General features: G+C 38.5%; 2 protein-coding genes across 5 annotated transcripts in view; both read right to left on the bottom strand.

The window, feature by feature from the left end:
* The window catches only part of LOC139948994 (uncharacterized), a 210,612-nt gene that overhangs the window by 100,938 nt on the left and 95,690 nt on the right, over nucleotides 1-13,984 (bottom strand). For 3 of the 4 annotated variants that reach the window (XM_071947379.1, XM_071947381.1, XM_071947382.1), the window contains 4 exons: nucleotides 13,785-13,829; nucleotides 10,138-10,182; nucleotides 1,053-1,342; nucleotides 80-224 (listed from right to left, as the gene is read on the bottom strand). In XM_071947379.1, the coding sequence (XP_071803480.1) occupies nucleotides 80-224; nucleotides 1,053-1,342; nucleotides 10,138-10,182; nucleotides 13,785-13,829 (525 nt within the window). The remainder of the gene's footprint in view (nucleotides 1-79; nucleotides 225-1,052; nucleotides 1,343-10,137; nucleotides 10,183-13,784; nucleotides 13,830-13,984) is intronic. The other variant, XM_071947380.1, reaches the window with a different exon arrangement.
* LOC139949133 (plasminogen-like) lies at nucleotides 3,063-9,758 on the bottom strand. Its single transcript, XM_071947540.1, has 6 exons — nucleotides 9,678-9,758; nucleotides 8,834-8,906; nucleotides 8,312-8,353; nucleotides 7,846-8,106; nucleotides 5,921-5,962; nucleotides 3,063-3,361 (listed from the first exon to the last, which is right to left on the bottom strand). The coding sequence occupies exons 1-6, from the start codon at nucleotides 9,756-9,758 to the stop codon at nucleotides 3,063-3,065; spliced, it is 798 nt and encodes a 265-aa protein (XP_071803641.1).

Raw genomic sequence — 13,984 nt, 5'->3', positions numbered from 1 at the left:
GTAAAGCATTTCTCAAAATATAAGGAGAAAAACAGGACCTCTATAACTCAGTGAGAGGGCATGTCAAGCAATTCTTTACCTTCACTACAGCCGAGGAACTCAAACCTCAGGGAAGATGAGACCGGAGCTGTCTGGATTGTCAGAGTCACATTCATCACGTTGCGCATGTCCGATGGGAAAAAATGGTCGCTACTGAGTTCCCCCGTCAGGCGCAGAGAAAAAGACTTCACAGACAATAAAAAAATTGAGTTGTTATTGAATTAAAGGAACGTTACAAAATTGGTAAGAAACAAAAATCATGAAGGTCTAATGATGATGATAGTAAAAACATCCCTTGAAACATTTCTGTCTGAAATGTGATATTTGATGAGAAATAAATAATCTCATTTCAAGTTTGGAGTTTATCAGTGAGCGTTTTATTCATTTTTGTTTTGGCATCGATGCAACGCAAAATTTGTAATTGGTTTTTCACTATTCTCTCATGACCCAGATGGCCGATCGATCTCAAACTTCTACAGGTTGGTCAGTTTATGTATATGGTGGATTACATAAAGTGCTTATACTACCAGTTAAAGGCAGTGGACACTATTGGTAATTACTCAAAATAATTATTAGCATAAAACCTTTCTTGGTGACGAGTAATGGGGAGAGGTTGATGGCATAAAACATTGTGAGAAAAGGCTCCCTCTGAAGTGCCATAGTTTTCGAGACCTCAGATTTAGAACTTGAGGTCTCGAAATCAACCATCGGAACGCACACAACTTCGTGTGACAAGGTTTATTTTTCTATCATCATTATCTCGCAACTTCGGTGACCGATTGAGCTCAAATTCACACAGGTTTGTTATTTTAGGCATATGTTGAGATACACCAACTGTGAAGGCTAGTCTTTGAAAATTACCAATAGTGTCCACTGCCTTTAAATCTAATGTCAGATCAATTACAAGATTGTAAATTGGAAACACTTCGTGACAAAGCTCACTCAAATAATACTCATGCTACTAATGATTCTTTGAAAATGTTACACAAACAAAAATGTTAGAATTAACTTACATGAAGAGTCTCTGTGATTTCATTGGTGTCTGGATCCAAGTGAATGAAAAGCCCTTGAAAATAGTATGTGCCACCTTGATTGGCTCTATAGCCTGCCTGCAGGCGCAAAGCCTTGATGCGTATCCGCTCTTTGAAAAGGACGTGAACTTTAGCGCTGAGCTGTCCTGGCTTCCAGGGAGTTTCCTGGTCGATGTAGGTTGTGAAAGGTGATTCATGACGTGGCTCGGTCCAGCGTGAATCCTCTCTCTCAAAGTTCTGTCCAAAAGGGCTCAATTCCTCCAAACAATATCCTTCAATAAAAAGGAACACAAATTTTCAAATTAATATTTACATTTTACATTTTCGTACTCTCAAAGTTCCATCCAAAAGGGCTCGCTGCCTTCAAACAAATAATAAATTATATTATAACACACCACTTGCTTGTTTTATATTCTGGATGGCTGAAACACGGTCACGTGGGATCAACTAATATAAACTAGTGATCGCGCGCACATGTTTTGCGGGAATAGTACCCAGGCTGGTATTAGTCTTTGAAAATAGTGCCCGGTTATTACAGCATCCTCTCTGGACTTGAACTGTGAACAGCAACTACAAAACTTCTTAACTTTTCCAGAATTCTGTTCTTATTTCACATTTAAGACCGAGGTGGGTAATAAAACACATATTGACTGGCATAATTTGGTAACTAGTGTACGTCTATTCCCCCTCGGGCCTGTGAGTGACCAGAAGAGGGGCCTCGGGAAATAGTTCCCTCTTCTAGTCACTCAAAGTCCCTCGTGTGAATAGACGTACACTACAGTAGTTACATGTACATGTACATGTACCTCAATGCCAGTCAATATGTGTGTAACAATAAACATTATTTGTATAGCGCTTTCCACACAGGGGTATCAAAGCGCAAACATTGTCTGAAAATATGTGTTTTTTTAACCGAGTCTTGAATGAGTTGATCGAGAATGAGTCACATATGTTAAGAGGGCGCTTGTTCCAGCATATTGGTGCAGCTACTGAAATTGCTCTATGACCATATTTAGTGTTTAAAGCTTTGCATGGTGTGGAGAATAAGAGTAACTATAAATACAAATATGAATAGTAAACTTGCGGGTACAACCATGGGTAAAATCTCTTTTGAAGGAGTGGTGGCTCTGAAAAAAGCCGGTTTGGTCTCGACGTTTCGCACAGTATACTCTGTTCGTCTTCTCTCAAAGAGAAATTAAACTTGTTGAATTCAATTCAATTCAATTCAATTCAATAATACGCTTATTCCACACTCTTGTTGAAAAAAAAGAACAATTGTGAGAATTAAACAGTACATAGAAATTAAACAAATCTGAAGCGCATTAAAATATACAAAAACAGTATAACATAGATAAGTGGAGAGAAAAGCTATGTTACATAGCGGGAGAGGGGGACTCTTTTGTAAGAGATCTTAAATCGACACACGGCCCGCATTGTTCTTAAATCATTAGAGATTGCATTCCAAAGACGTGGACAAATGAATCATAGGGTGTTGCTAGAATGCAGAGTGCGTGTGAAAGGAAGAAACAGGTTGTTACGGGATCTGGTTGAGTAGTCATCACTTTCATGAACCGACGTGAAGAAAGTGGAAAATGTGCGAGGCCGGAGGTAGTTAGTATATTTGAACATAAAAAAGCCAGTTTGAAGTTTATTGATGTCAGGTAAGGGTGCATAGACGCCCGAAAAGAGGTGCAGAGTGGTCCTGGAAATGAGAAAAAGTGCATATTCCATATTCAAATGGCCCTTTTTTGATAACAAACAAGGTGTTCAATTTACTTTTGCTGGTATGCGCCCAGACAATGTTACAATAATTCAAATACCGTAGAATAAGAGAGCTGTACATTAAGTGCATAGAGGTAGCTAGAAGAAAGAAGCGGAGTTTAGAAAGAACACCTGTGTTTTGGGAAACGGTTTTAGAAATAGAATTTAACATACGTTAAAATCATGCGGATGTATATTAGTCGTATTAGTCATGCGGATGTATATTAGTCGTTATAAGACGTTTTGGGGTTCTCCAAGTTCTGGTCCACCTTGGTTTTGACACTTCCTGACGATACAATACTCCCATCGCCTGGCGGGATCATGCGTGTAACACCAGGGCTGAATGTCACCGTCAGGGTTACGGCAATAGTTATGGTGACCAATACCCCGATGGGCGTATTTATCGGGCGAATAGCGGTGCCTGTGGGGACTTTGGGATGCCCAGTTTTGGCATGGTATACCCGTCGCAGTTTGAGAAACGGTGCCGCTATAATCCTGTCCATTAGGGTCGTAGCACTCCAGTGGAGGTGCTTTTGTAAAGCGGAAAGTTAAAAACGAAATACTTCAATCATTTTTGCCACCATTAATAGTCTGGTTCCCTGTTGCTTCTTCATTTACATACTGATACTTTAATTAACAAATAAAGGTGGTAGACTGTCTTGACCCTCCAGACTTGTTCTGATGACTTGCAATGAATGGCCACAACAATATCGTTATTGTTAGCTTTTGGAAAAATGATCCTAAAGACAAATCTTGCTCACTGCAGTTTACTCAAACTTTAATTTATGTAGCCTTCTCATAGATTTAAACTCACATTTTTAACGTTTCCTTGTTTAAAGGTACTGGACAATAATGGTAATTGTACTTACCATAAAACTTACTTGGTAACGAGTAATGGGGAGAGATTGATAGTATAAAACATTGTGAAAAAAGGCTCCCTCTGAAGTAACGAAGTCTTCAAGAAAGAAGTCATTTACACTAAAATATTTGAATTTGTCAAGCATCTTCATTGTGCTGAAAAGGGTTATTTTTCTTCCATTATCCTTTCCAAACTTTGACAACCAGTTCAATTATTTTGGTGCATATGTTAAGATACAGTCCTTCCCAACTTTGAACGTCCGGTCCAGCTAGCTAATCGTTTTGTCGAGTTCTTCAAGCAAAAGATTACAAGGTTAGTGGACAAACTGGAGCTAGCAAGTCTTCAGGACCTATCTGTTGACATACATGAACAATGCCAATCAAAGTTTCATGAATTTCAGGAGGTCACCGAGGATGATGTGATGGGTATAGTGAAGTCGTCCTCATCTGCATCATGTGAGCTTGATTCCATACCAACAGCGCTCACAAAGAGATGTACTGGTGAGCTGCTTGATCCTCTTCTAACAGCATTGGTCAATGCAAGTCTCATGTCGGGAGTCATGCCTCATGTGTTTAGGAAAGCCATTGTTACCCCTCTTTTGAAGAAGGTTGGTGCTCCACAGGATGATCTCGCAAATTATCGCCCCATCTCGAACTTGAATTACTTTAGCAAAGTGATTGAGAAAGCTGTAAGTGCTCAAGTTTTGGAGTATCTAACTGAGGAAAATTTGCATACTCCCACGCAGTCGGCGTACAAGAGACACCACAGTGTAGAGACTGCATTATTGCGAGTCCAGAATGACATTCTTGTCTCTCTTGACCAACGGCAGGAAGCTCTCTTGGTATTACTGGACTATAATGCAGCCTTTGATACCATTGACCATGCCTTCTTGCTCATCCGACTCACAAAGCGGTATGGACTTGAAGGCCTGGTTCACAAGTGGTTTTCTTCATATCTCTCGGAGCGTTCTCATGTTGTGAAAATTGGGGACCAACATTCCTATTCTGTCGAAGACAACTGTGGAATTCCGCAAGGCTCTATTATGGGACCTCTCCTCTACACATTGTATACTGCAGCTATATATGATATCATCAAAGCTCATGGACTTCATTCCATGATATATGAAGATGACATTCAGGTGTACTTAACATTCTCACCACGTGACAGAGAGATTGCCATACGTTGTATTAACAGGTGCATTGACGACATTACTTCTTGGTCGACCAGAAACAAGTTACTTGTCAATGCATCCAAGACTGAAATTGTACATTTTATATCTAAGTTTGCTCCACCTCCTTTGGAGGCTCTTGTTATCACTGTTGATGGAGTTGACATTCCTGCAGTTAGTAAGGCACGCAACTTGGGTGTAATCATGGATAAGCACCTCACAATGTCTGATCACATCACTAAAACCTGTCGGTTGGCATTCATAGCCATTTGGAAAATTGGATAGATCCGGCAATATCTAAATAGTAGATCTATTAATATACTTGTTCATGCTTTGATAATGTCAAAAGCAAATGTTGATAATTGTAATTCATTGTGGTATGGCCTTCCGAAAAAGGAATTAAACCGTGTACAGAGAATTCAAAACACAGCAGCAAGGTTAATAGTGGGTGCTCGTTCAAGAGATTCCATCACTCCTCTTCTAAAGAAACTTCATTGGTTACCCGTAGAAAAACGGTTGTATTTAAGATTCTTATCATGTGTTTTAAAGCCCAGAATAATCTTGCTCCATCTTATATGTCAGATTTCATTCATAAGCACAATCCAGTACGTACACTTTGATCATCGTCACAACACCTCCTTGCAGTGCACCCTGTTAATATGCATACCTATGGAGACCGTTCCTTTGTGGCTTCGGCTCCAACTCTGTGGAATTCTCTGCCCTTGACGATCAGGAATACATCTTCCCTTGATGATTTCAAGAGTGCCTTAAAAACACACCTTTCCTTACAATAGTTAACCATTCTTGTATTGTTGTGTCGTTATGCTTGTAGTGGTGTTATTTGTCCCCTTATATTTATGTTGTTGTAGATTTATAGTGTACTTCTTTGTAAAGCGCTTAGAGAATTAAGTGTTAATTATTAGGCGCTATATAAATCGAAAGTTATTATTATTATTATTACAAACCAGCTCTTTTTAGAGCCACCACTCTTTAACAAAAAAGAAGAACTAAACTTTTCAAGTTAATTTTACATTTATTATTTGACATTTTCTTGTTTATTACCTGTAGTAGTCACAATAGTTGTTGTTCCTCTTGTTGTGGCTTCTACATAAAATTAAAAACAATGAGAGTTTATTTCAAAAAGTGGGAGAGGAGGACTCTTTTGTAAGAGATCTTAAATCGACCCACGGACGGCATTGTTCTTAAATTGCTAGAGATAGCATTCCAAAGATGTGGACCAGTGAATCGAAGGGTGTTGCTAGAATGCAGAGTGCGTGTGAAAGGAAGAAACAGGTTGTTACGGGATCTGGTTGAGTAGTCATCACTTTCATGAACCGACATGAAGAAAGTGGAAAATGTGCGAGGCCGGAGGTAGTTAGTATATTTGAAAATAAAAATGCCAGTTTGAAGTTTATTGACGTCAGGTAAGGGTGCATAGACGCCCGAAAAGAGGTGAAGAGTGGTCCTGGAAATGAGAAAAAGTGCATATTCCATATTCGAATGGCCCTTTTTTGGATAACAAACAAGGTGTTCAATTTACTTTTGCTGATATGCGCCCAGACAATGTTAAGAAAGAACACCTGTGTTTCGGGAAACGGTTTTAGAAATAGAATTTAATATACGTTAAAATAATGCGGTGAATCGAAGGGTGTTGCTAGAGTGCGGGTGAAAGGAAGAAACAGGTTATTACGGGATCTGGTTGAGTAGTCATGACTTTCACGTGAAGAAAGTGGAAAATGTGCAAGGAAGGAGATTATTAGTATATTTGAACATAAAAGATGATTCTATTTGAACATAAAAAATGATTCTAGATGATTCTATTTTAATTGTTAACTTTGTACATATCGGATTGTTTTTATATAGGCTATATGAATTTTGTTCTAATTGTTTTTTATCCTTTCCTGTAATTGGCGGCTCGTCCGCTGTTGGTTTGGTCAATAAATATATAACAAAAAAGCCAGTTTGAAGTTTATTGATGTCAGGTAAGGGTGCATAGACGCCCGAAAAGAGGTGCAGAGTGGTCCTGGAATGAGAAAAAGTGCATATTCCATATTCGAATGGCCCTTTTTTGGATAACAAACAAGGTGTTCAATTTACTTTTGCTGATATGCGCCCAGACAATGTTACAATAATTCAAATACCGTAGAATAAGAGAGCTGTACAGTAAGTGCATAGAGGTAGCTGGAAGAAAGAAGTGGAGTTTAGAAAGAACACCTGTGTTTCGGGAAACGGTTTTAGAAATAGAATTTAATATACGTTAAAATAATGCGGTGAATCGAAGGGTGTTGCTAGAGTGCGGGTGAAAGGAAGAAACAGGTTATTACGGGATCTGGTTGAGTAGTCATGACTTTCACGTGAAGAAAGTGGAAAATGTGCAAGGAAGGAGATTATTAGTATATTTGAACATAAAAGATGATTCTATTTGAAGATAAAAAATGATTCTAGATGATTCTATTTTAATTGTTAACTTTGTACATATCGGATTGTTTTTTATATAAGCTATATGAATTTTGTTCTAATTGTTTTTTATCCTTTCCTGTAATTGGCGGCTCGTCCGCTGTTGGTTTGGTCAATAAATATATAACAAAAAAGCCAGTTTGAAGTTTATTGATGTCAGGTAAGGGTGCATAGACGCCCGAAAAGAGGTGCAGAGTGGTCCTGGAAATGAGAAAAAGTGCATATTCCATATTCGAATGGCCCTTTTTTGGATAACAAACAAGGCGTTCAATTTACTTTTGCTGGTATGCGCCCAGACAACGTTACAATAATTCAAAAACCGTAGAATAAGAGAGTTGTACAGTAAGTGCATAGAGGTAGCTAGAAGAAAGAAGCGGAGTTTAGAAAGAACACCTGTGTTTCGGGAAACGGTTTTAGAAATAGAATTTAACATACGTTAAAATCATGCGGATGTATATTAGTCGTATTAGTCATGCGGATTTATATTAGTCGTTATAAGGCGTTTTGGGGTTCTCCAAGTTTTGGTCCACCTTGGTTTTGACACTTCCTGACGAAACAATGCTCCCTTTCAATGGCAGGATCAATCGTGTAACACCAGGGCTGAATGTCATCGTCAGGGATACGGCAATAGTTATGGTAACCAATACCCTGATCGGCGTTTTTTTGGGGCGAATAGGGGTGCTTGTGGGGACTTTGGGCTATCCAGTTTTGGCACGGTATACCCGTCGCAGTTTGAGAAACGGTGCCGCGATAATCCTGTCCATTAGGGTCGTAGCAATCCAGTAGAGGTGCTTTTGTAAAGCGGAAAGATAAAAACAAAATACTTTAATAATCAAAACTTCCAAACTTTGACAACCAGTTCAATTATTTTGTGCATTATGTTGAGATACAAACCGGCTCTTTTTAGAGCCACCACTCTTTAACAAAATAAAGTACGAAAATTTCCAAACTCATTTTACATTTATTATTTGACATTTTCTTGTTTATTACATGTACCTGTAGTGGTCACAATAGTTGTTGTTCCTCTTGTTGTGGCTTCTACATAAAATTAAAAACAATGAGAGTTTATTTCAAAAAGTGGGAGAGGAGGACTCTTTTGTAAGAGATCTTAAATCGACCCACGGACGGCATTGTTCTTAAATTGCTAGAGATAGCATTCCAAAGATGTGGACCAGTGAATCGAAGGGTGTTGCTAGAATGCAGAGTGCGTGTGAAAGGAAGAAACAGGTTGTTACGGGATCTGGTTGAGTAGTCATGACTTTCATGAACCGACATGAAGAAAGTGGAAAATGTGCGAGGCCGGAGGTAGTTAGTATATTTGAACATAAAAATGCCAGTTTGAAGTTTATTGACGTCAGGTAAGGGTGCATAGACGCCCGAAAAGAGGTGCAGAGTGGTCCTGGAAATGAGAAAAAGTGCATATTCCATATTCGAATGGCCCTTTTTTGGATAACAAACAAGGTGTTCAATTTACTTTTGCTGATATGCGCCCAGACAATGTTACAATAATTCAAATACCGTAGAATAAGAGAGCTGTACAGTAAGTGCATAGAGGTAGCTGGAAGAAAGAAGCGGAGTTTAGAAAGAACACCTGTGTTTCGGGAAACGGTTTTAGAAATAGAATTTAATATACGTTAAAATAATGCAGTGAATCGAAGGGTGTTGCTAGAGTGCGGTTGAAAGGAAGAAACAGGTTATTACGGGATCTGGTTGAGTAGTCATGACTTTCACGTGAAGAAAGTGGAAAATGTGCAAGGAAGGAGATTATTAGTATATTTGAACATAAAAGATGATTCTATTTGAACATAAAAAATGATTCTAGATGATTCTATTTTAATTGTTAACTTTGTACATATCGGATTGTTTTTATATAGGCTATATGAATTTTGTTCTAATTGTTTTTTATCCTTTCCTGTAATTGGCGGCTCGTCCGCTGTTGGTTTGGTCAATAAATATATAACAAAAAAGCCAGTTTGAAGTTTATTGATGTCAGGTAAGGGTGCATAGACGCCCGAAAAGAGGTGCAGAGTGGTCCTGGAAATGAGAAAAAGTGCATATTCCATATTCGAATGGCCCTTTTTTGGATAACAAACAAGGCGTTCAATTTACTTTTGCTGGTATGCGCCCAGACAACGTTACAATAATTCAAAACCGTAGAATAAGAGAGTTGTACAGTAAGTGCATAGAGGTAGCTAGAAGAAAGAAGCGGAGTTTAGAAAGAACACCTGTGTTTCGAGAAACGGTTTTAGAAATAGAATTTAACATACGTTAAAATCATGCGGATGTATATTAGTCGTATTAGTCATGCGGATGTATATTAGTCGTTATAAGGCGTTTTGGGGTTCTCCAAGTTTTGGTCCACCTTGGTTTTGACACTTCCTGACGAAACAATGCTCCCATTCAATGGCAGGATCAAGCGTGTAACACCAGGGCTGAATGTCATCGTCAGGGATACGGCAATAGTTATGGTAACCAATACCCTGATCGGCGTTTTTTTGGGGCGAATAGGGGTGCTTGTGGGGACTTTGGGCTATCCAGTTTTGGCACGGTATACCCGTCGCAGTTTGAGAAACGGTGCCGCGATAATCCTGTCCATTAGGGTCGTAGCAATCCAGTAGAGGTGCTTTTGTAAAGCGGAAAGATAAAAACAAAATACTTTAATAATCAAAACTTCCAAACTTTGACAACCAGTTCAATTATTTTGTGCATTATGTTGAGATACAAACCGGCTCTTTTTAGAGCCACCACTCTTTAACAAAATAAAGTACGAAAATTTCCAAACTCATTTTACATTTATTATTTGACATTTTCTTGTTTATTACCTGTAGTGGTCACAATACTAGTTGTTGTTGCGCTTGTTGTGGCTTCTACATAAAATTAAAAACAATGAGAGTTTATTTCAAAAAGTGGGAGAGGAGGACTCTTTTGTAAGAGATCTTAAATCGACCCACGGACGGCATTGTTCTTAAATTGCTAGAGATAGCATTCCAAAGATGTGCACCAGTGAATCGAAGGGTGTTGCTAGAGTGCAGAGTGCGTGTGAAATGAAGAAACAGGTTGTTACGGGATCTGGTTGAGTAGTCATGACTTTCATGAACCGACATGAAGAAAGTGGAAAATGTGCGAGGCCGGAGGTAGTTAGTATATTTGAACATAAAAATGCCAGTTTGAAGTTTATTGACGTCAGGTAAGGGTGCATAGACGCCCGAAAAGAGGTGCAGAGTGGTCCTGGAAATGAGAAAAAGTGCATATTCCATATTCGAATGGCCCTTTTTTGGATAACAAACAAGGTGTTCAATTTACTTTTGCTGATATGCGCCCAGACAATGTTACAATAATTCAAATACCGTAGAATAAGAGAGCTGTACAGTAAGTGCATAGAGGTAGCTGGAAGAAAGAAGCGGAGTTTAGAAAGAACACCTGTGTTTCGGGAAACGGTTTTAGAAATAGAATTTAATATACGTTAAAATAATGCGGTGAATCGAAGGGTGTTGCTAGAGTGCGGGTGAAAGGAAGAAACAGGTTATTACAGGATCTGGTTGAGTAGTCATGACTTTCACGTGAAGAAAGTGGAAAATGTGCAAGGAAGGAGATTATTAGTATATTTGAACATAAAAGATGATTCTATTTGAACATAAAAAATGATTCTAGATGATTCTATTTTAATTGTTAACTTTGTACATATCGGATTGTAGGCTATATGAATTTTGTTCTAATTGTTTTTTATCCTTTCCTGTAATTGGCGGCTCGTCCGCTGTTGGTTTGGTCAATAAATATATAACAAAAAAGCCAGTTTGAAGTTTATTGATGTCAGGTAAGGGTGCATAGACGCCCGAAAAGAGGTGCAGAGTGGTCCTGGAAATGAGAAAAAGTGCATATTCCATATTCGAATGGCCCTTTTTTGGATAACAAACAAGGCGTTCAATTTACTTTTGCTGGTATGCGCCCAGACAACGTTACAATAATTCAAAAACCGTAGAATAAGAGAGTTGTACAGTAAGTGCATAGAGGTAGCTAGAAGAAAGAAGCGGAGTTTAGAAAGAACACCTGTGTTTCGGGAAACGGTTTTAGAAATAGAATTTAACATACGTTAAAATCATGCGGATGTATATTAGTCGTATTAGTCATGCGGATGTATATTAGTCGTTATAAGGCGTTTTGGGGTTCTCCAAGTTTTGGTCCACCTTGGTTTTGACACTTCCTGACGAAACAATGCTCCCATTCAATGGCAGGATCAAGCGTGTAACACCAGGGCTGAATGTCATCGTCAGGGATACGGCAATAGTTATGGTAACCAATACCCTGATCGGCGTTTTTTTGGGGCGAATAGGGGTGCTTGTGGGGACTTTGGGCTATCCAGTTTTGGCACGGTATACCCGTCGCAGTTTGAGAAACGGTGCCGCGATAATCCTGTCCATTAGGGTCGTAGCAATCCAGTAGAGGTGCTTTTGTAAAGCGGAAAGATAAAAACAAAATACTTTAATAATCAAAACTTCCAAACTTTGACAACCAGTTCAATTATTTTGTGCATTATGTTGAGATACAAACCGGCTCTTTTTAGAGCCACCACTCTTTAACAAAATAAAGTACGAAAATTTCCAAACTCATTTTACATTTATTATTTGACATTTTCTTGTTTATTACATGTACCTGTAGTGGTCACAATAGTTGTTGTTCCTCTTGTTGTGGCTTCTACATAAAATTAAAAACAATGAGAGTTTATTTCAAAAAGTGGGAGAGGAGGACTCTTTTGTAAGAGATCTTAAATCGACCCACGGACGGCATTGTTCTTAAATTGCTAGAGATAGCATTCCAAAGATGTGGACCAGTGAATCGAAGGGTGTTGCTAGAATGCAGAGTGCGTGTGAAAGGAAGAAACAGGTTGTTACGGGATCTGGTTGAGTAGTCATGACTTTCATGAACCGACATGAAGAAAGTGGAAAATGTGCGAGGCCGGAGGTAGTTAGTATATTTGAACATAAAAATGCCAGTTTGAAGTTTATTGACGTCAGGTAAGGGTGCATAGACGCCCGAAAAGAGGTGCAGAGTGGTCCTGGAAATGAGAAAAAGTGCATATTCCATATTCGAATGGCCCTTTTTTGGATAACAAACAAGGTGTTCAATTTACTTTTGCTGATATGCGCCCAGACAATGTTACAATAATTCAAATACCGTAGAATAAGAGAGCTGTACAGTAAGTGCATAGAGGTAGCTGGAAGAAAGAAGCGGAGTTTAGAAAGAACACCTGTGTTTCGGGAAACGGTTTTAGAAATAGAATTTAATATACGTTAAAATAATGCGGTGAATCGAAGGGTGTTGCTAGAGTGCGGTTGAAAGGAAGAAACAGGTTATTACGGGATCTGGTTGAGTAGTCATGACTTTCACGTGAAGAAAGTGGAAAATGTGCAAGGAAGGAGATTATTAGTATATTTGAACATAAAAGATGATTCTATTTGAACATAAAAAATGATTCTAGATGATTCTATTTTAATTGTTAACTTTGTACATATCGGATTGTAGGCTATATGAATTTTGTTCTAATTGTTTTTTATCCTTTCCTGTAATTGGCGGCTCGTCCGCTGTTGGTTTGGTCAATAAATATATAACAAAAAAGCCAGTTTGAAGTTTATTGATGTCAGGTAAGGGTGCATAGACGCCCGAAAAGAGGTGCAGAGTGGTCCTGGAAATGAGAAAAAGTGCATATTCCATATTCGAATGGCCCTTTTTTGGATAACAAACAAGGCGTTCAATTTACTTTTGCTGGTATGCGCCCAGACAACGTTACAATAATTCAAAAACCGTAGAATAAGAGAGTTGTACAGTAAGTGCATAGAGGTAGCTAGAAGAAAGAAGCGGAGTTTAGAAAGAACACCTGTGTTTCGGGAAACGGTTTTAGAAATAGAATTTAACATACGTTAAAATCATGCGGATGTATATTAGTCGTATTAGTCATGCGGATGTATATTAGTCGTTATAAGGCGTTTTGGGGTTCTCCAAGTTTTGGTCCACCTTGGTTTTGACACTTCCTGACGAAACAATGCTCCCATTCAATGGCAGGATCAAGCGTGTAACACCAGGGCTGAATGTCATCGTTAGGGATACGGCAATAGTTATGGTAACCAATACCCTGATCGGCGTTTTTTTGGGGCGAATAGGGGTGCTTGTGGGGACTTTGGGCTATCCAGTTTTGGCACGGTATACCCGTCGCAGTTTGAGAAACGGTGCCGCGATAATCCTGTCCATTAGGGTCGTAGCAATCCAGTAGAGGTGCTTTTGTAAAGCGGAAAGATAAAAACAAAATACTTTAATAATCAAAACTTCCAAACTTTGACAACCAGTTCAATTATTTTGTGCATTATGTTGAGATACAAACCGGCTCTTTTTAGAGCCACCACTCTTTAACAAAATAAAGTACGAAAATTTCCAAACTCATTTTACATTTATTATTTGACATTTTCTTGTTTATTACCTGTAGTGGTCACAATACTAGTTGTTGTTGCGCTTGTTGTGGCTTCTAAAAAATGTTAAAAACAAAGAGAGTTTGTTTCAAAAACAAGGTAACTACATGTACATTGTCAGTCACAAATTTCATTTACTGATTAAAAAAGGCTAAGTTCTTGACAAATGAATGGAAATATATTAAAGAAATTAGCATTATTTTATAAATTT

Source organism: Asterias amurensis, chromosome 16 (assembly GCF_032118995.1).
Source record: "Asterias amurensis chromosome 16, ASM3211899v1".
Classification (NCBI taxonomy): domain Eukaryota; kingdom Metazoa; phylum Echinodermata; class Asteroidea; order Forcipulatida; family Asteriidae; genus Asterias; species Asterias amurensis.
The sequence above is the reverse complement of the archived record's forward strand: the minus strand, read 5'-3'. Positions and strand labels throughout refer to the sequence as shown.

Excerpts from the sequence above, each read along its gene's own strand:
- LOC139949133 (XM_071947540.1), bottom strand. The coding sequence starts at position 9,758 with ATGACATTCAGCCCTGGTGTTACACGCTTGATCCTGCCATTGAATGGG. Across the intron at positions 8,354-8,833 it reads TACAGCTCTCTTATTCTACG|AAGCCACAACAAGAGGAACA; the intron begins GTATTTGAATTA and ends AATTTTATGTAG. Across the intron at positions 5,963-7,845 it reads CAGGAAGTGTCAAAACCAAG|AAGCCACAACAAGAGGAACA; the intron begins GTGGACCAAAAC and ends AATTTTATGTAG.